Raw genomic sequence first — 19143 nt, forward strand, 5'->3', positions numbered from 1 at the left:
ACTTTCAGTAGTTTTGAACAAGATTTTCAAGAAAGTATTAATGGCTTGATCATCTTATCTATAATATAAAAGCCAACTTGAAACTCAAATGTTAACACTGGAGTTACAAGCGCATTTCAGAATCCATTAATAAACACAGTAACACCCAAGCAAAGGTAGATTAGCATATAAAATAGACGAATAAACTTGTTCATCTCGCACGCGTGGAGCCAGGTTCCACAACTCTGACACACTTGGGGTGCACCTCATACCCACATTCAAGGCACTGGTATGCCCAACCAGACCCTTGCTCATCACAATCACAACAAATATAGGGTCCTCCTCCAGTTCCTTCTGTTACCAAATTCAGCTCATGCTTATGTCCAACATGATACTCTGATCTTGGTAAGCTTTTGAACTCTTCCTCCATCTGTTTCTCTAGCAACTCCACTTTTGCTTCAGTAAAAGGGTATGCATTTTCTTGATACAAGTTTATTAGATTTCTCCCATTCTTGGTAATGGTTTTACCATTAGGACCTATAATTATTAAACAAGGGATACCCTGCACGTCAAAATACTTGGTTAAGGTTTTGATTGTAGGGTCTCCAAAAGGCAATGCCAACCATGGCATAGTATTGAAGTAGGAGTCAAATCCTTCTTGATCACGATCAGTTGACACAAACACAATTTCAAAGTCCTCACTCTCTCTCTCCCTTAGCATCTGCTTGATCTTATGGTAGATAGAAATCAGCTTTGGAGTAAACTTCATGCCTGGCCGACACCATTGGGCCGAGAAGAACAGTCCAATTGTTTTACCTATTAGCGAAGCAACTGGCACCTGCAAATAAAAATTATATACATATCAATTGTGCTCTGATTCAATAGAATAGAATTAGAACAAAAATTATACATATCAATTGTGCTTTGCATCAATAGAATTAGAGCCATCTCCGAAGCTATTGGAAACAAGTCTGAATTGAAAAGACAGACTCAAGGGCGGGATACAGTCTCCCATCCATCTAGTGGGGGGTAATTCATGCCAGCTATGGCGTTAACTTTGCCTCATAACAAAAAAGAAAATAAGCTAATTTCCTCCACACAAGCATTTGTGTAAGTACGGATATCTATCCACCACAAGTTAAAATGGGCCACTTGGACTCGAAACTAAATGCCACTGATTACAACTTAGGCAGTCCCAAATGTAGGTTCTTGGATTTTATCCGGCACATCCAGATGAACACATGATGAGTGGATATTCCTGTGTAATTGATAAGAGAGAGAAAGAGATAGTGGGAAAACTGTATATGGTGTTGTCAGAACAGGTGAAAAAAAAGAAACCAGGAGAAAATGGTCCCAGGATTAAGATATAGTTGGCCTTACAGGGACATCTTTATCTAGTGAAAGAGTGGCACATACATGTCTACTAGTTGTCCATGTTTTCTTTTGTGGATCGAAGGAGCTAGATTATAGTTGTAGTTAATTTTAACATTCCCAAAGAATACTATATTGGGCAAGGGATTGGCTTACTAAAGGTAAGTGGGTCTAGCAATTTTTCTAAAGCTAGGAAACCTACTTTATCTTTTACACTCTAACATGTGAAAAAAAAAAAAATAGCTCAGTGGATGAGACGAACTCATTCTAATGACAATTTACCTAAAGAGACAGACTTGTTCTATCATACTACCATACAGTGAATATAGAATAATTTTGATTGTTTGCAGAGTAGATTTGATCCTGATGATGGTGGTAATGGCTTTGTAAAGTTTGCCAGCCACTTAAAATTAAAATTGCCTCGATTGAGAGATCAAGTTCAATTTCAAGATGGGGCAAGGACGAACCTGTTTAGGTGCAGGATGAGCAAAAAGATAGTCTCTATCATGGTTTGTTAGTAAATTGGTCAAGGTCTGGCTCTCATGCTTCTCTTTTTCTTGCATTTTCAACTCCTCCAATCTCTCTTTAGTAAAGGGAAAAGCTTGAACTCCGAAGCGATAAAGGAGATCAACTCCATCATGCAACGTTGCCTCCTCCTTATCATCTTTGGGTTGCAAAATAACTAAACAAGGAACACCTTCAATGTTGAATTTACGGTCTAATGCTTTCTTTGTCTCCAGGTCAGAAAATGGAATTGAAAGCCATGGCATCAATGCTCGATAGTTGTTGAAGGCATCCAAATTTTCATCAGATGAAACAAAGACAACCTCAAAATTAGACCCATTTTCCTTTAGCTGCTCGTATACACCAGCTAGCACCTGGTTGAAGTTTCTACATGGTGGGTACCAATTGGCTGAGAAGTATAGCCCTATCACCTTCCCTTCAAGCTCAGAAACTTTGACCTGCTAAAAGAAACAAATCTCATATGATAGCCTTCAACATACTTCTAATTACATAAGCAGATATAGAAATATTTTATCTTAGTTAAACACTGATTAAGGTTCCATATTTAAAATAGACCACGAGAAGCATGCATGTGCAAGGACCTACCAATATATGCCTTGTGATCTAGACAAGAAATACTTCAATATTCAAAGTCTCACAGTTAACAAAGAGGAAACTTAACCAATGGGCAAACAATACCAGAGAATTTGAAATGATTGATTTGGAAAAAAAGATGAACCTGCAAGGAACAAATTTTTTGCTGAAAACAACATAAATACCGGACTTCATGAGTATGCTATAGTTGTGGATGGGACACGTGTTGTACCTTATAGCGTAGATGTAAGGCTAAAGGGAGCCTTAGGTAATGACACATGTCATATCACCTCGGTGGTTCACGGACAACCACTGTGTTGGAGGGGTAAGAAGTGGGAACCCATTACTGATTAAAACACTATGTTGTCTGGTGCAGGACCTTAGAACAAAAACGACACCTTTATCCAAGAAAACGACACCCGCTTCGCCCACCCCGCGACACCAAAACCAACAAGAAGAAGAATAATCCATCTTCTACAACACGAGCGTTGTTATGGCACTGTTGGATTACCGACAAGGTAAACAACAAGAGGGGACGGAAGGATTTATAAGTTTTTTCTATTTTATTCTTTTCACGCATAGAATAATCCATTCCATTCATCATGGAACCAAAACAACACATAAGTACTACCTAGGTACAATAGTTGCGTGTTAACTGTTTTAAGTGATAAAGAAGATTACAAGTTATGCTCAACCTTCCAAGCATGATAGCACAAGTCCCTTCATGGTTGTAATAATATCAGGGAAATTAACAGCCTACTTTGAACTGTCATCTTATGTAGTAATATTATCAACGAGAAAAAAAAAATAATAACAAGCGCACTTTGAACTGTCATCTTATGTAGTGATTTTTGAATTACCTTTTAGATGGATTTGAAAATAAATTCATGGTTTTGAACAGAAAGAATAATTACATCAAATTTAGAAAAAAGGGAGAGAATTTGAAGAAAAAAAAAATTATACAGGGTACGTAAATGCTTCTAGAAACTTCCGAGCTGATACATCAAGCAAGAAATGGATGTCTGTATCTTCTTCTATTTTACATAACAAATCGATCAAGAAAATGAAAACAAACGAATGCATGAAAATCTGAAGGTTCATTTGATTATAGTAAAGTAAAACTTTGTAATTAGCTAGCTAGCTACTACCTACCGCTCATGTACTTCATAGCTAAATGATATGGAGAGAGAGAGAGAGAGATAGAGAGAGAGAAGGAGAGATGAAAAACCAGAGTTCCGTCATGGGAGAGAAGAAAGTCGCGATCTCTGGAGGCCAAAAGAGAAGAGAATCTAAAGCTTGAAATATTGCGAGTGTCTCCGTTTGTTTTTTCTTCATCTACCATGACAAGGCTCCTCCTGTTATCCTCTTCCAACTTCATCACCTCTCTTTCTCCTCTTCTCTCTCTCTCTCTCTCTCTCTCTGGAGGAAACAGACAAGCCTCTAAGCTCTCTTTACTCTTGTAATTTGCTTATATTCCTTTGTAGCTGTGCGCTACTATTCTCTCTCTACCTCTCCACAATCCACATCAACCCTCATTTCATACATCACTGCGCCCACACCGCAGCACAACACACTCTCTCTTTTCTTTTCTTTTCTTTTCATTGCTAAGAAGCAACAGTGGCGTACACCCTGTTACCCTCCCTACATTTCCACCACACGTTTGTCTTGATATTCCACTGCTTGATCCATCTTGTTACTGCAATTGCCACGCGTGTTTTCCTTTGGTGTGAGTATATATACACAGGATTAGTGGTGTCATTAAAGACTTTGAATTGATGCTATTGATAGGCAGACAAATACTGGGACACCTGTCTTCCTTTTTCTCTATTCTCAAAATTAAAATCCCTTTTCTTGGAAATTATGAGAGAACGGGCTTACGTACGAGGCTCGTATCTCAATAGATTTATATTTCGATCTAACGGCGTTGACGTAAGAGAATTTTATTCTTTTTATTTCTGTTTTTCAGTAGAGAAACGCAATAGTGTTACTGTCATAGTCCTGCCTTTGTTTGTGACTAAATTACCCAAAATACTGGTTTTTTAACAATTAAAAATTACTTATGCATGAGAAAATTATTATTTAATTCTATAATTTTCTCTCACCGCTCTTTATTTTTTTATTTTTAAGTATTTAAAAGTACTGCGGGTTCACTTTCCAAACCTAGAAAAAGTTGCATTTTATTCTTATTTACCTTCACTTTTCTCAAATAAAACATAAATATGTCTAATGCTTTTCCTCAAAAGCCTATCTAAATATACTTCCCTCAATTATTTAACTACTAAATTGCTTTTAGAATTAATTACTAATAAGTTAATATTAATATAACCCATTATTATGTTTTGTTCACATATTTAAAAATAAATAAAAATAGAATTAGACAATACAAAGCAATTTCTTACTTAGAATAATATCAAATAGACAGGATAAGTTCGTGTGCTCATAATCATTAATTAATGATTTTAAATTTCTTAATTAATGTCGAAGAGGTGACATTTGGCATTCTCTAATGCGAAGACTTTCCGAGAGTCCTTGCATTTGTCTTTAGTGTGCCTCGGCGGTGGATATATCGTAATTGCCCTAAATAACAATTTTCCTCTGATGATCAATACAAAAGAAGGGACTGTACGCGCCTCGTCTCTTGTTTCAATTTTCTGTTTCCCCTTCTCAGTTTGTACAGATTTGATTGAAATGGAAAGAGAAAATAATAGTGGAGTGTATATTGATAATTATATATCAAGTCAATTTATGAGAAATATGTAAGATTGTATTCTAAATTATGATTTATTTTTATTTTTAATTCAAATTTAATGAGTATCTGTTAGATATATTATTTATTATATCCCAAATATGTGTCGAAACATGCACAAGTCTATATCATATTAGATCTCCTTCTCTTTTCACAAGGGATTGTCGTTTTATTTCTCATATCTCAAGAAGCCCAAAAAGAGAAAGCATTTGTATTTTAGCAAGATAAAGAAAGTAATGGCATCGCTATTTGTTTTTGTTTTTTTTTTTTTCTTTTGAAATAAGTTTCACTATTTGTTTCAACCTTCAATTCCTTATAATAAACTTACAGTATGTAAAGATAAAGACAATACTCAACAAGAAAAGGCCACCCACTTAATATACATAACTTACATGAGAAGAAAAATTTCCAAAAGATATCCCCTCAGAAGAATACAACAGTTTCTAATATCATAGTGATATCATGAACCGGAAGCAGTCGAGAAAAAGGTAATTCATAGGATTTTTGGATGTGTGGACGTGAGGAATATCTTGAAACTCAAGATAGCAATAATAGAGGTAGAAAATAAAAAAGGAGAAACACATAACCAAGTGTGTACCGGACACGTTTAAAAGAAAAGAGGACAGGTGTCAGACAATGCCGTATAAGACTGGACTGAGCAGTTGGCTTACTTGAATTACTGCAATTATTCGAATCTAGAATTGCCCCCACAGCTCTAGGACCGATGCACACGTGTCTCATATATTGCCGTGTCCAACTTACCATATACCAGAGGGACTGCCTTCCAGCTATAAATTGCATGCGTGTACGTTTCAGATTTTTCCACGTATTCGCTGCTGTACGCTCTGTTTCAATTTTAAAAGGTACGTCAGGACTCCGCTCTCTCGTCACTTGCAAAAGCAAAAGCCTCGTCTCTCTAACCTCAATGATTTCAGGCATTGCTCCAAGAAAATTGAATTTTCTTTCTTTTTTTCCGGAAAACCTGTTGTCATACTACTCCAGGACCAAGTTAACTGGCCGTTAATTTCGTTCAGAAATTTAGTAATTTGATTGAATAATTATGAAATGCAATCAAAGTCGCGCCAAAACCTACCTTAGCCAGTTTTGTCTTGTGCACAGGAGTATTGGGTTATGGCAGGCCAAGCCCATAGATTTTACCCTTGCATAATAGTGGATTTCATTACTGGAGTTTTTGGTTTACGGAGGCCTGCTTTACTTAGGTATTTGAAATAGTTCTAAATACTGATAACAAAAAATGATACTTTAAAAATTTCTATTTATATAATTATTTCTATTGCGTGACTGGTAGGCCGAATGGTTTATAAAAATTATTTAAATATTAACCTTTTGTGATATACAGTATTTGGGTAGTGGGCTTTTATTTTGTTTTTATTTAACTTGCATTTGTACTTATTAAACATCTCCGAGAATCCCGCCAAATGGACACCCATTACATTGAAATAAAATGGCTTCAACCTGTAAAATCTTGAAAAACATGCTCTTGCACTCGGAAAGTATTTTTAGAAAATTTTTAAAAATACTCTAAAATCAATAAAATATTATTTTTATTTATATACATATTTTTTAGAAAAATATTATTTTTTTATAAATACACTGTGATTATTTTTCAGTTTTTTTTTAGATTGTATTATAAAAAAATTAAAAAAATAAAGAAAATAACTAAAACCATGATTTAGAAAAACTAAAAAAACTGTAATTTAGTATTTTATTATTTTTTTCTTATTTTTATGCATTTAGTCCAAATTATTTCAGCGCCACAAGGGCCCATTGCATGTGAACAGATGGACTTTGGGCTGAAAATAGTTGAAGCTTTGGTAAAATTCAAAAAATAAAATAAAAAGATGATACCACTTTAAGGATACATTGGGCCATCCCGGGCCTCGTTTAAGACCATCTGCTTAGGTCCTTCTTACGTCTTTGTTTGATTAATTAGATGCTTGGCAGGTGTCACACTCCTGTACTCATTTGCTCAATCCACTCACCATAACTTGGATTTGCCTTAGACTTCAGAGATTTGATACGGATCTCAAATTCTTAAATAAATAGAACAAACCACGTGGACCATTAATGACATATTAAGTATGTATAGATCAGTTTGATATTGACATTTTCTTTTTGTTTTCTAGTTGTTGTTTTTTTTTACTCTAATAAGAAGCAAAATAATTTTTTTTTTGTAAACTCAGTTTTAAAAAGTAAAAATTATAAAATCATATTCAAATATTTTAAAATAGAATATTACAGAAATTATCAAATTGACTTAGAAGTGCAATTAAAATAACTGCCAAGATGGATAATAAATTGGAGTCTTATTTAGAATGGAGTATATAGAACATAAGTTTTATCAAAATTAATAGATATTATTTTATAAATTTATAATTTTACAAACTTATTTATATTCTCTTATCTAATATCTAATATGTATATCAAACCAATAGACTTCATAGATATTCATGAAATCAATAAAAAAAGGTTAAGATAATCTCTTGTGGGAATTATTATAATTTCTTATTGTGAAAGTTTTGGATGTATGAAAAATCTTATAAAATAGTTTTTGAACCAGACGATGAATTCTAAAAAGATTCATTAAATTATATGAATTTGCATGAAGAATTCTCAAAACAAATCATTGATATAGATGATAATAGGCCTAAAAATCGACATGTACAGAACAAAGTTTTTAATTTGTCGCTTAGCGGTTTGGTGACCTACCTGACTCGTAGTGGAATTATCCTCAATTGTGATGGTTATGTGGTTGACATAACATCTTCTTTAATAAAGATATATAATTTTTGTTTTAAAAAAGGAAAATATATACAACAGGAAATCACTCATTGTCTGTGGTAAAATGCTAACAAATTTGGAGCTAAATATTGAAAAGAGTGGGACATCGCAACTAAGATTTTAGCTAATGTCCAAGAATTTGCCTAGAACAGCATTAAATGAAAGATGAATGCAGCTGATAATTCATTTTCCAACACAAAAGAACAGATTATAGAGATAGAGAGAAGTTGGTAGCAGCTGGCTATCATTTGCATCATATTATCAATTTAGAGAAGAGAGTGGGTTGTCCATTTACATCGAAAGCGCCAAGTGGGTTTGCTTGAATTGGAGAGTGTACTGTTCTGAAATGAAATTATTACCCAAACTCAACGCACGGCTCTTGAATTAGCAGAGCCTCAGTTTTTAATTCTACAGCAGAATTAAAAGAAAGTTGGCACAAAACTGTATGGACATGTGGTGAGCCTCTGACACAGAAAGGTAGCTGGCAGTGAAGTGAATTTGTAATAGACGGGTGATAACTAGGGGACTTTATATTCAGGTGTGCAATTTAAATAGATGAAAGGATTAATTTGATTATGGATTCTCAGAGGGTATAAAGAAATTACACACAGCTCGAGAGAAACTGTGGGCGTGGGCAGTGCTAACATTGGCAGTTTGCTTGCCGCAGTATCATTTCAACAATCTATGCACCGCCAGCCTGACACCTCTAATCTCCACGCAGACTGCTGTGCTGTGTGCATCAAATGCTCTCTTTATTTGGAAACTCAATCAATTGTGCTTAGTGATTTGCAAGGCAACTGTGAATACGGAAGTCTCTCTTCCTTTTTCTCTTCGTAGCCTAATCGCCATGACCATGACCTGACGCTAATAATAAGGACAAAAGGCAGAGAAACTGGCTTCTTCGAAATGCTTAAGGATATGCCACGCCGCCAAGTGCCAACTTCTTCGACAATGCACAGCAAAATTTTCATTTTCATTTCTCCTCTGCTCTGCTTCTTGTTCTTGTTCTTGATTTCTATTGGGGTGTGGACTGTAGATAGATTAATTGCAATTAATTGGTACCTTTGCTGTTAATCACCACGGTTTCATCATTATCATCCTCATGATCAATTAGACTATCTGATATCTGTGGCTGGGCTAAATAATAAACAGAAGACAAATAATAATAATAATAAATAAAAAGCGACAGAGAACAAATATTATTTTTCCTATCTTAGCCGTACATAATCCTAACAGTCGAAATCGAATCTCAATCTGCGCCCTGTGCCCACAAATATACAAACAGTTGAGCCCGTGCCACCACAAAACAACAGAACAGAACATAGCATAACAGCCTAACAAGTCCCTTTTTTTTTTACCTCCTCCTCCTCAATAATAGGCCAATTTAGCAAGGATTATCAGTAGAAGCGTTGAAAAACTGGGAATCAAGCTTAGCCCTACAAACAGGGCAAACAGAGTGGTTTGAAAGCCAGGTATCAGCGCATTCCAAATGAAAACCATGGTTACAGCCAGGAACCAGTCTCGCAGGTTGCTCGCTTTCAATCTCATCCAAACACACAGCACACTCAGTTCCTAAAATCAGCTCCTTTCCCGTCGTTTTAGGCAGTTTCTCAAGATCAGACGCGGATAATCCCTTCTCAGCCGAAGGTTTCACAGGCGTTACAATTTCTGAATGATGATGATGATTAGCAGCGTACCACAGAAGACAGATATAAATTAGAAAAATTGCACTCATTCCAACACATGGTAAAAAGAGCGCCAAAAAAACTGACAAAAGCATGTTTTGGTTTGCGGCGGCGGCGGCGGTAATAGGAGGCGGTGGAGGAATACTCAAGGAGGCTGGTGGCGAAGAAGGAGAGATGAGCAGGGGAGGATGAGGAGTGAGGGGTGCGTATTGCACACCATTGTGCATTATAGAAGCTTTAAGGAAAGTTATGAAAAATATTATAAATACGGAAAAAATGGTGAAGATGGGTTGGCGTTTGTTATTCAGGTATATAGCGTGGGTGGATAGTGACGTAAGCGAAAAATAACGGAGATAAATAGCGAGACGTTACGGTGACTAAAATAATAACTAAAAGGAAAAGTGTACTTTCGTTTCTGTGTTCGCCGTTTCTAAACGGTGTGAAACTTCTGAAACGACACGTAGCGTAGTTGTCAAGGAAGTGCCTGTATAGTAATCAAGTAAATGAGTAACTAATTGGTAAAGTTTTGAGGAATGCATTGGGCTACAGGCTTATAGAGTTCAAATGACTGCTGTTTATATTGCTGATTAATTCACCAGCTAAGCCACAACTTCGAACAGGTATTATGATTCAGTTATACTTAGCTGTAAACCATAGAATTTAGGACTAAGAAAAAGTAAATAAATAAAAACGGCTACTAAATAGAAAATACCCTTTCAAAATAGAGCTGTTACTGTTACTGTTCAATTTGTATTAGATTATTCATTCTAATCTAATACATATTTTCCGGATCTAGGAAAATATTATTACGATAAAAATATTATGTTTTCATATTTCACAATATGAAATAATTCATAAAATAAACATCTTTTGATAAAAATGAAAAGAGACAAACAATCGTTTATATAAGATAAACCACATAATTAAAAAGATTTATTTCTACAAAGTTCAGAAAATAATTATATATATTCGTTATTATTTATTTTTAAATAATATTTAAGTTTGCAATTTTATTTTATATGTCGTTTTAATATCTTTGATTATTTATTCTTTTTTTTATTATTATTTTTAAGTTTTATAAAGTTTCCATAAGTTTTTAAAGAATCTTAATAAAAAAATTATTAGAAAATACTTTTAATGTTTCAATACACTTCAGTGTGTTCCAAACGTCCACAAAACAAATGTTTCTTTTTTGAAAAATTGCGTGCAACCTAAATTTTAATTATATAACAATACAAGAAATGGAAACCTTATCCGAAAAAAGAAGGAAATCCGATATGGGTTTCTTTTTGCAAGGTTTTGCGATTATTGAAAAAGCAAAAGAACAGGTATTGAATAATTTTGATTTGGTACGTTTGTGATAAACATGAAACTGGCAAAAGGTGAAAAGCTAAGCTAATGATGGATATTCACAATGATTATCCAAACAAGGCGAGAAAAAAAAAAAAAGTAATAATATCTGTAGTGTGGTTATATGATGAAATCACTAAATTAATGTGTCCTATAAATTCTAGTCTGCGTGTGAAAGGTGAAGCAATGCCAGAGTGATGTTACTAGAGCGAACCCTGTTTTTTTTAGTCTATCTTGTTTCATAGCTATCCAGTACCAGGAGGACAGGAGACAGCATAAATAAAGCTTTGGAGAAAGCATATGCTGCATTATTAAACTTAAATCAAATAAATTTCATATATATATTATATATATAGAGAGAGAGAGAGAAGCGTAAAGCAAGATCAAGAAATGTGGTTCCCTGCCCTGGAAGCATGGTGGGTCCATAACTCAAAGCCCCCAGGGCCAATATTCATAGACTATCATCAATTACAAACACTCACGATAGTGTTGGGCCTGAATAGCTAGCTTTTGAGTCCGCTCGGTGTGGCCTAAACCCGGCCATAATAATGCATTAATTTACTAGCAATATTGTTTGTGAATTCTGATAAAATTTACAAACACCATAACAACGCGTTAGTTTGTTGCTTCTCGTGTGTTTCCTTAAGCGTGTAAAAATCATTTCAGTTTTTAATGCCAAACAACCCTTTTAACTATTTATTCTTCTTCTTCGCTTTGTATATTATCGGGTTAAACTATCTAAAATTTAATATATATATATATATATTTTAAATAGAGTAAAAATTAATTTAATATTTTTTATAATTAAATTAAATTTTAATAAAATAAATAAATTTGAGCTGATAATTAAATTAAATGAGAAAGTCTCCAAAGAAATAAAATAAACTGTACCTAGTCTTAACAGTGGCCAAATACATATATGTATGGATGCCTTCTCTCTCATCTACCTACCTTTACTTGAGCAGATGTATTCAACTCGAATCTTGAACTAAAGCAGGTTCTTTCTTTCTATGTATATATTGCTGGTATTATCGTATTTAATCACACACGAAATAAATAAATAAATAAACATGTGACAATGAGAAGCTGACATTTATATACTCAAATCATTGAGAACCCGATAATCAATTACCAACTGCGCTTCAAAGAATAAACAAAAAAGAAGGCCAAAACATCAACAGAACGATGCCAAGGCCGACTCTGATTTTGCTCTTCGCGTTCGTTATTAACGTCTCTAAGTGGGGGTTAGATGCTCAAAAATTGCCGCCTGCGAGATACGATGGGTTCCTTTACGAGAAGCACGGCCCTTGCCGTCATCATGCGGATACTATCCTAATTGAAGCTTTCTTTGACCCTGTTTGCCCCGATAGCAGAGACTCTTGGCCTCCTCTCAAACAAGCTCTTCACTACTACGGCTCTCGCACTTCTCTCTTGCTTCATCTCCTCCCTTTACCGTCAGTATCTCTTTATCTTATCTATTTTGGAGCCTTGTCGCAGTCCATTTAATTTTGCTTATCAATTATACCACACGACGCCGTTCCTTTAATTTTGTTAATTTATGGAGATATAAATTAGAGTAGACTGCGTTTAGCATAACTGCTGTTTGTATTTATTAAATCCGTTGATATTTAATATGAACGATCTCAATTTGCAGATACCATGACAATGCATACGTTGCTTCTCGTGCTTTGCATATTGCAAATAATCTGAATCATTCTTCTACATTTCCCTTGTTAGAGCGGTTCTTCAAGCATCAGGTCAGTATTTTTAGTATCTCTGAAGATGACCTATCATGTTTTATGTTCTCCGTTCCTTAATTGAGATTTTACCAAAAGATAAAATTTAAATACTGTATGGTGGCTGTTTATTTAATTAAAATAAAATCTCAATCATCCATTTTGGATTTAACGGTAGATTATGCCAACATGTTAGTCATATTATCTACAATCTCAATCCATCAATAATAATATATATCTTTAAATTTATAAAATGAGGCAATTAAATTGTATGTAGCCCATTGCCCGCGTGAATAAGGTCAATTATTGATTGATCGATCTTAGGGCTGAGTTTTGATGGATCTTATTTTTAACCAGTCTTAGATTGGCTGGTGGTTATACTTCCTTCGTTGTCAGTTTCAATCGATGTTTCATAAGGATGAATATTATGAATTCAACATATCTCGAGTTAGGTGATTCATTGCCATGAAAGTTATGTTGGCTTCAATTGCAGATAGTTTATTTCTGAAATTAATGGCATCGTGAATGGTTCTTACTTCTTGGGAATCACTTCCACCATTTGAGCAGCAGCTCAATGATATTGAGAGATACCCAATTTCAGTCACCACCATATATTTTCTTTGTATAGAATCAGATACCCTGTTTCTGTGCTCTTTACATAATCGAGGCTTCTCTTTTACTGCTTTCTGCAGAACCAATTCGAGTATTATTTTGCTTCATGTTTTTAAGCCCATTCTTTTTCTGATTCCCATGGAGTCAAGTTATTTTATTTTCATACTTCATATGGAACCTAAGTCAAATAATTGGTGATTAATATAGATTAAATTCATGCTTTCACTTTTGTTTTTGTGCTTGATATAGTCCCAAGTTCTCTTATTTTTTCTTTCTTACTTCAAATGGAAGTGGTCTCTCTCTTCATGTGATTATACCGACTCTAGCTTTCTGCTGGTTTGGTTTTGTTTTGAATTGCTTATTTCCATTTCTTCATGTTAAATCAGGCCTTCTCTTTCCTATCCATTTGCTTACCTCATTTCGGCTCCTTCTCCTCTACATCTTCAGATTGGTTCTTTTTTCCTGTTATCTCCATTAACTACGTTTTGAGCTTATCTCATTTCCTCCTCCAATATCTGTTCTTGCGGGCAATCACATTAGTCGCTTTGACCACCAATACTCTACCTCATTCAGTAGCTGAATCAAGACTAGTGCTGCCAGTTCATTAGATTTCGAGGAAACTAATTACACATTGATTCTGCTTCAGAATTCGAGATGTTCTGGTTTGAAGTTGCTTTTACAATCCTAGGGAAGATCATAGGGTGGATGGTTGGATGTCATTTGATTAAGCATTTAAGTTTACTAACTCCCCTCCTGCTAATGAACAGAATATGGAATCACAAGCTTGTCGAATTAGTGGAGTTTCGTCGCATTCATACAGCTATTTTTTTTGTTTGATTTGGACTAACTTGTGGTTTGTTATAATTTCAGGAGAGGTTCTATAATGCTCAAACACGCAACTTATCAAGAGTTTCTGTTGTAAAAGACATTGTGGAATTTGCAAGTGTAGCAATTGGCAATTCCTATCATTCTGCAATTGAATCTGGCTTTAATGACAGAGAGACTGATCTCCAAACAAGGGTTTCCTTCAAGGTAGGATCTTAATTTGAGATTCAATTACTTTTATGAGCTGGAATATCTCCAAGAACTTGAATCTTTTTTGCTATTGCTTATGATATCCATGAAAATTGCCTCTGTGCATAAGGTTCTTGTTCTTTGCAAGCCGTCGACTTATTATAGTGTGTTCATTTTTAGTCCAGTATATGTTGAATGACTCTTAAAAGCCAGAAACCTACAACTTTCTGTGCTTCATTTGTCACACAATTATTTCATTTTCACCTCTGCATAAAATTGATGTTGAACAAATCTTTGGTAATGCAGTATAGTACCTCAAGAGGGGTATTTGGGACGCCTACTTTCTACATCAATGGATTTGTGTTGCCTGATGCTGGATCGACCTTAGATTATAATGGCTGGAGAAAATTCATTGATCCATTGATTAATGCGAAGAAGGGCAAAAGCGAGGAACATGTGCACTTATCGTTATGAAGGACTTAGCTTGGGATATCTCAGTTTATTTGTGTTTTGAAACTTATATATTATCTGAAGAAACAATAAGCACTTTACTAGAGAGTGTCGAAGCTGTGGTAGTGCGATAAGAGGTTTTCAATATTTGCAAGTAAAGTTGACATTGCTCTTGAACAACCGACTCCATTGCGAGACCACGCCCAGCAACTTTGTGCTACCTACCTTGTGATGGAAAATAGATCTTTCAATTGCGATCCAAGCTCTGATTACGTGAATAAATTAACTAGTCAAAATCAGCTCAAAATATTTGTTGGCACAATGGAATGTAACTTTGTACACAGTTAATTCTTTGGGCTGACTCGGTCCATAACCAAAAATAATATTCTCTAGCCAAATAGAAATGAAGAAACTGCCTTACAAAGTCTATACAGATTAACCTATGGGATTTTGATGAGAAACTGAATGTGTTTGCCAGTTCTGGCATGTCGCATTTGTTGTTTAAATATAGCTGTACTGCAGTTATGCTTTTTCCCGCAATTTTCATTGGTAATAAAGGGGCATTTGAAGAAGCCTCAATCAATGGTATGGCATAATAGCTGAACTTTTAGTTGGAGTGAAGATTAAATCTTTTGCCCAGTATTTAGCCGTTAATTTTTGGATGCACAATCCGTGGGAATATATCAATTAAGATTATTTTTAAATAAAAAAAATTAATTATGTAAAATATAAAGCCGGTAACACAACTTATCTCATTTAAAAGGAAACACAATAAAGAACTCTTCTTCTCTTGCCCTATCTCTTAATAGATTTTTTTCTAAAAATGGTTTTGCCGAAGGTGCAAAGTTACATTAATTAATTTTCCATTGCTCTGCATTTAATAATATGGAAGCAACAGTTGGAAAGAAATTAATAAACGTGTCACTATACAAAATAATATCAAACCTATCCGGTTGGTAAAACCCGGTCTGAATCGGATAAGAAGAGTTAGTTAGGGTAGTTTTGGAAAAGCATTGGTGGTAGTATATAAGACACAAGACAATCCAGTAAGCGGTTTAGGGCGGAAAAGAAGAAACGAAGCCGTAGAAGAGGGCTCTTTCTTGGCCGAGCAAACTTATCTCCAACATCTTTAATTGTAATTATTATTACCATCATTATTTCTCTCAGATCCATCCAAAACCCTAATTTACCTTGGTTTCTCTCTTCATCCCTGTTTAGCTTATGGTTTTAGCTTTTATGTCACTGATTTTATTTTATTTTTTTTATTGGGGAAATTGTTCGTAGCGTAGATGGATCGGTACCAGAGAGTGGAGAAACCAAAAGCGGATACACCAATTGATGAGAATGAGATTCGTATTACAAGTCAAGGAAGGATGCGCAGTTATATCTCATATGCCATGACTCTGCTTCAAGTATGTTTTTTTTTTTTTCAATCTTTGCAACCTTTTAGGTTTCTATTTTTTTTTTTTTTGGTTTATGTAGATATTTAGCAATTCCTTTGTTTTTAATTTTTAGATCTGTAGAAAGTAATTTACATTGTTCATGTTCATGGATTTTTAGAGCCAAAATTTGAATTTTTTGGTTTTCTAGGAGTGTGTTAATTACTTTGTCTCTAAAGTAGATTTCCTACTGTGTCTTTTTCGTAGAAATATTTAGTTTCGTGGCTCTTTAATTATATCTTTATATGGATGATAATTAATAAATTTAACCTATATTTCATGTAAGTGTTAGTGTTGCTAGTTATGTGTATGTTCCTCGAGTGGCAGGTGAGAAACATTTAAGGATGTCTTATTTCGTGGCTCAATTTGTTGTGTCTTATTTCAAATTTTGCAGGAAAAAGGGTCAAATGAAATAGTATTCAAAGCAATGGGAAGAGCCATCAATAAGACTGTGACAATAGTGGAGTTGATTAAGGTTTCTTTTTGCTTCTTCACATTGAATAAGAGTTCTTGTTTTACTTTGTAGCTCTTAACCTTTTATGGAATTCTTTTTCATTCTGGTAATGCAGAGAAGAATTGTTGGTCTCCATCAGATCACAGCAATTGGATCCACAGACATTATTGATACATGGGAGCCCCTTGAGGAAGGCCTCCTTCCGTAAGAACTGTCTGGAAAATAAAATTTTGGTGCCTAATTCTTTTCTGGTCATGCTCCTTGTGTCTTCTGTTAATACAATTTGGTTTTACCTACACAGTCTGGAGACCACAAGGCATGTTTCTATGATTACAATTACCCTTTCGAAGAAGGAACTGAATACATCTACCGTTGGGTGAGTCTCTGTTGTGCTAGTATCTGTTGTCCTGTTAATCATTTCATTCTGTTCCCTTCTGAAACTTATGCAACATGTAATTAGCCAGGGTTAGAGTTCTGAGTTGTGATGCTGATTTTATGTGATTCGTGTAATAACAGATGTTATACAAAGTGGGAAAGTTATTTTGTCTATATTTGTTCTCCTTTGTAATAATGTTGTGACAGTGAAGTGCTAACTATGTAATGTTCTTGTATTCTTATTGAATATATAATACGCCAAGCTCCCATGTCGGCGAAAATGAATGTGTTCGCTCATGAATACATCCCTTTCAGGTATCAGCCTCCATTGCCTGCAGAACAGGTTAAGGGGTCCGTAGAATTTGATTATGAAGGAGGTGAGCTCATTTATGATCAACTGAAATTTTCAATTATCCATATTTGCATTTATTAGAAGCTAGGCTTTTGTTGCAGAGGTCTCACCAAATCGAGGTAGGGGTCGTGGAGGTAGAGGAAGGGGTCGTGGTGGTAGAGGTATGTCTAAATGGGTTTTGACCACATGCTTTTATCTTCAAATCTTCAGTGGATAAGTGATTGTACGGTTTTCTTGCTACAAAATCAGCAATTGGGTGATTTTGCTGTGCATTTGAACCTAGTTCACTTTCATAGTCTATTTACCTGCTCCCCTGTTCATTAATTTAAAGTAACACCCGGCTCGTGAATAATGCTTGGGAGTTTGTTACGACAGAAGTATGTAAGAATTCTTTTGAAATCTGATTTGATGTAAGCTTCAAATGCAAAATGAGTTTTTATTTCCCAACCATGTGATTATCCGTGCTATGCCACATTGACAATTGCAGTCTCCTTCAGGTAATGGATTTGTTGCTGAATATGAAGATGGTGGTTGGGATCGCAACAGGGGCCCCGGCAGGGGCAGGGGTCGAGGAAGAGGGCGTAGTGGTTTCCGTGGTCGTGGCAGAGGAGGATACAATGGACCATCACATGCTGATATGCAGCAAGATGGAGGCTATAATTATGATGCATTTGCTCAAGGCCGTGGTATTTTTCATTTTCCTTGTCTAGTATGAAAATTTCAAGGCTTATCTATTTGAGGTGTTATGATAGTATAGTCTAGAGTCCTTCCTCCTGCTTTCTATTGGCACATCCTCCATCAATTGGCAGTTTTAAGGTCAAATGACTACTTAAATTTGGGATGGAGTATTGATGTGATCAAGGACAGTGAATGATAGCGTGAAAGAAGCATTTCTAGCATTTGCCTCGACTCTGTGAGATATGCCATGCTAGTGATGTAAGAATGGCAAGTAAATTTTTGGGCAAGCATTTTAACAATTTTTTCCTTTTTTTTTTTAATTTGAACTTCTGTTGATTATAAGGCCTGTAAGAAAGACTAACTAATGCTTGTACTGATGCATTATGAACCCTTTTACTAGAGTTGTCTTGTTGCTCAAGATTTGTATTGCAAAGTGTTTGAAGGTTGTATTTCTGTTTTGCATAGTTATAATTTTGAGATTAGTTTGATTGGACGTTGATCATGATTTGTTTATCTTGTAGGTCGTGGCCGTGGGAGGGGAAATCGTGGGAGGGGCCGTGGATTTAGATCTAATGGGCCGATCCAGGCAGCTGCATGAGATGCTGATTTGGGCTCCCTTTGAAATGCAGTGCTGTTGATTATGTTTGATGCCTTATCCAATATCATATTTATTCCTTTTCTTTTCTCATTTCATTTTTTTTTTTGGTTGCTTGGTCCGAACTAGGAGTTTTTAACTTTAGGGCATATTCATGTGTAACCCCTTAGACTAATCTTTGTAGTTTGAAACCGTCGCCTTGAGGCTTTGTAGGTGTAGATGTGGTGAACAATTGTAACTGTGTTTTTTTTTTTTTTTTTAAATTTCTATTAAGCAGTGCATTCTTTTATTTGTCTATTTGTCCGCATTTGGTTAAGTAGTGCTTGAATATTCCCAACCCTTCCACTGTTGGTACGATGTTTCCCACCAAAGTAATTGCTTGGTCTAAGCCTTGGGTGGTGATCTCC

General features: G+C 35.2%; 4 protein-coding genes across 9 annotated transcripts; 2 read left to right on the forward strand and 2 right to left on the reverse strand.

The window, feature by feature from the left end:
• Positions 1–23: 23 nt before the first annotated feature.
• Positions 24–4180, reverse strand: LOC8267830 (probable nucleoredoxin 2). Of its 5 annotated transcripts, none has more exons than XM_002510547.4 (4): positions 3601–4180; positions 2681–2947; positions 1818–2312; positions 24–817 (listed from the first exon to the last, which is right to left on the reverse strand). In XM_002510547.4, the coding sequence occupies exons 2-4, from the start codon at positions 2726–2728 to the stop codon at positions 191–193; spliced, it is 1170 nt and encodes a 389-aa protein (XP_002510593.1). In that variant the 5' UTR covers positions 2729–2947; positions 3601–4180; the 3' UTR covers positions 24–190. The 5 variants fall into 5 exon arrangements, with proteins under 5 accessions (XP_002510593.1, XP_015574530.1, XP_048226821.1 ...); XM_015719044.3 differs by having other exon boundaries at positions 1818–2315; XM_048370864.1 differs by having other exon boundaries at positions 1818–2315; positions 3677–3812.
• A 4961-nt stretch (positions 4181–9141) lies between these two features.
• Positions 9142–10144, reverse strand: LOC8267829 (E3 ubiquitin-protein ligase ATL23). The gene has a single exon (XM_002510546.4). It carries the CDS (start codon positions 9906–9908, stop codon positions 9381–9383), a length of 528 nt encoding a protein of 175 aa, XP_002510592.2. The 5' UTR covers positions 9909–10144; the 3' UTR covers positions 9142–9380.
• A 1918-nt stretch (positions 10145–12062) lies between these two features.
• On the forward strand, positions 12063–16256 carry LOC107260941. The gene is made up of 5 exons (XM_015716996.3): positions 12063–12485; positions 12686–12788; positions 14250–14411; positions 14700–15978; positions 16133–16256. Exons 1-4 carry the CDS (start codon positions 12217–12219, stop codon positions 14865–14867), a joined length of 702 nt encoding a protein of 233 aa, XP_015572482.1. The 5' UTR covers positions 12063–12216; the 3' UTR covers positions 14868–15978; positions 16133–16256.
• LOC8267828 (ribonuclease P protein subunit p25-like protein) lies at positions 15837–19025 on the forward strand. Of its 2 annotated transcripts, none has more exons than XM_015721815.3 (9): positions 15837–15978; positions 16133–16255; positions 16677–16757; positions 16852–16940; positions 17038–17112; positions 17427–17488; positions 17565–17624; positions 17961–18149; positions 18663–19025. In XM_015721815.3, exons 2-9 carry the CDS (start codon positions 16133–16135, stop codon positions 18737–18739), a joined length of 756 nt encoding a protein of 251 aa, XP_015577301.2. In that variant the 5' UTR covers positions 15837–15978; the 3' UTR covers positions 18740–19025. The 2 variants fall into 2 exon arrangements, with proteins under 2 accessions (XP_015577301.2, XP_015577311.2); XM_015721825.3 differs by having other exon boundaries at positions 15839–15978; positions 16128–16255.
• Positions 19026–19143: the final 118 nt, after the last annotated feature.

Source organism: Ricinus communis, chromosome 2 (genome assembly GCF_019578655.1).
Source record: "Ricinus communis isolate WT05 ecotype wild-type chromosome 2, ASM1957865v1, whole genome shotgun sequence".
NCBI lineage: Eukaryota > Viridiplantae > Streptophyta > Magnoliopsida > Malpighiales > Euphorbiaceae > Ricinus > Ricinus communis.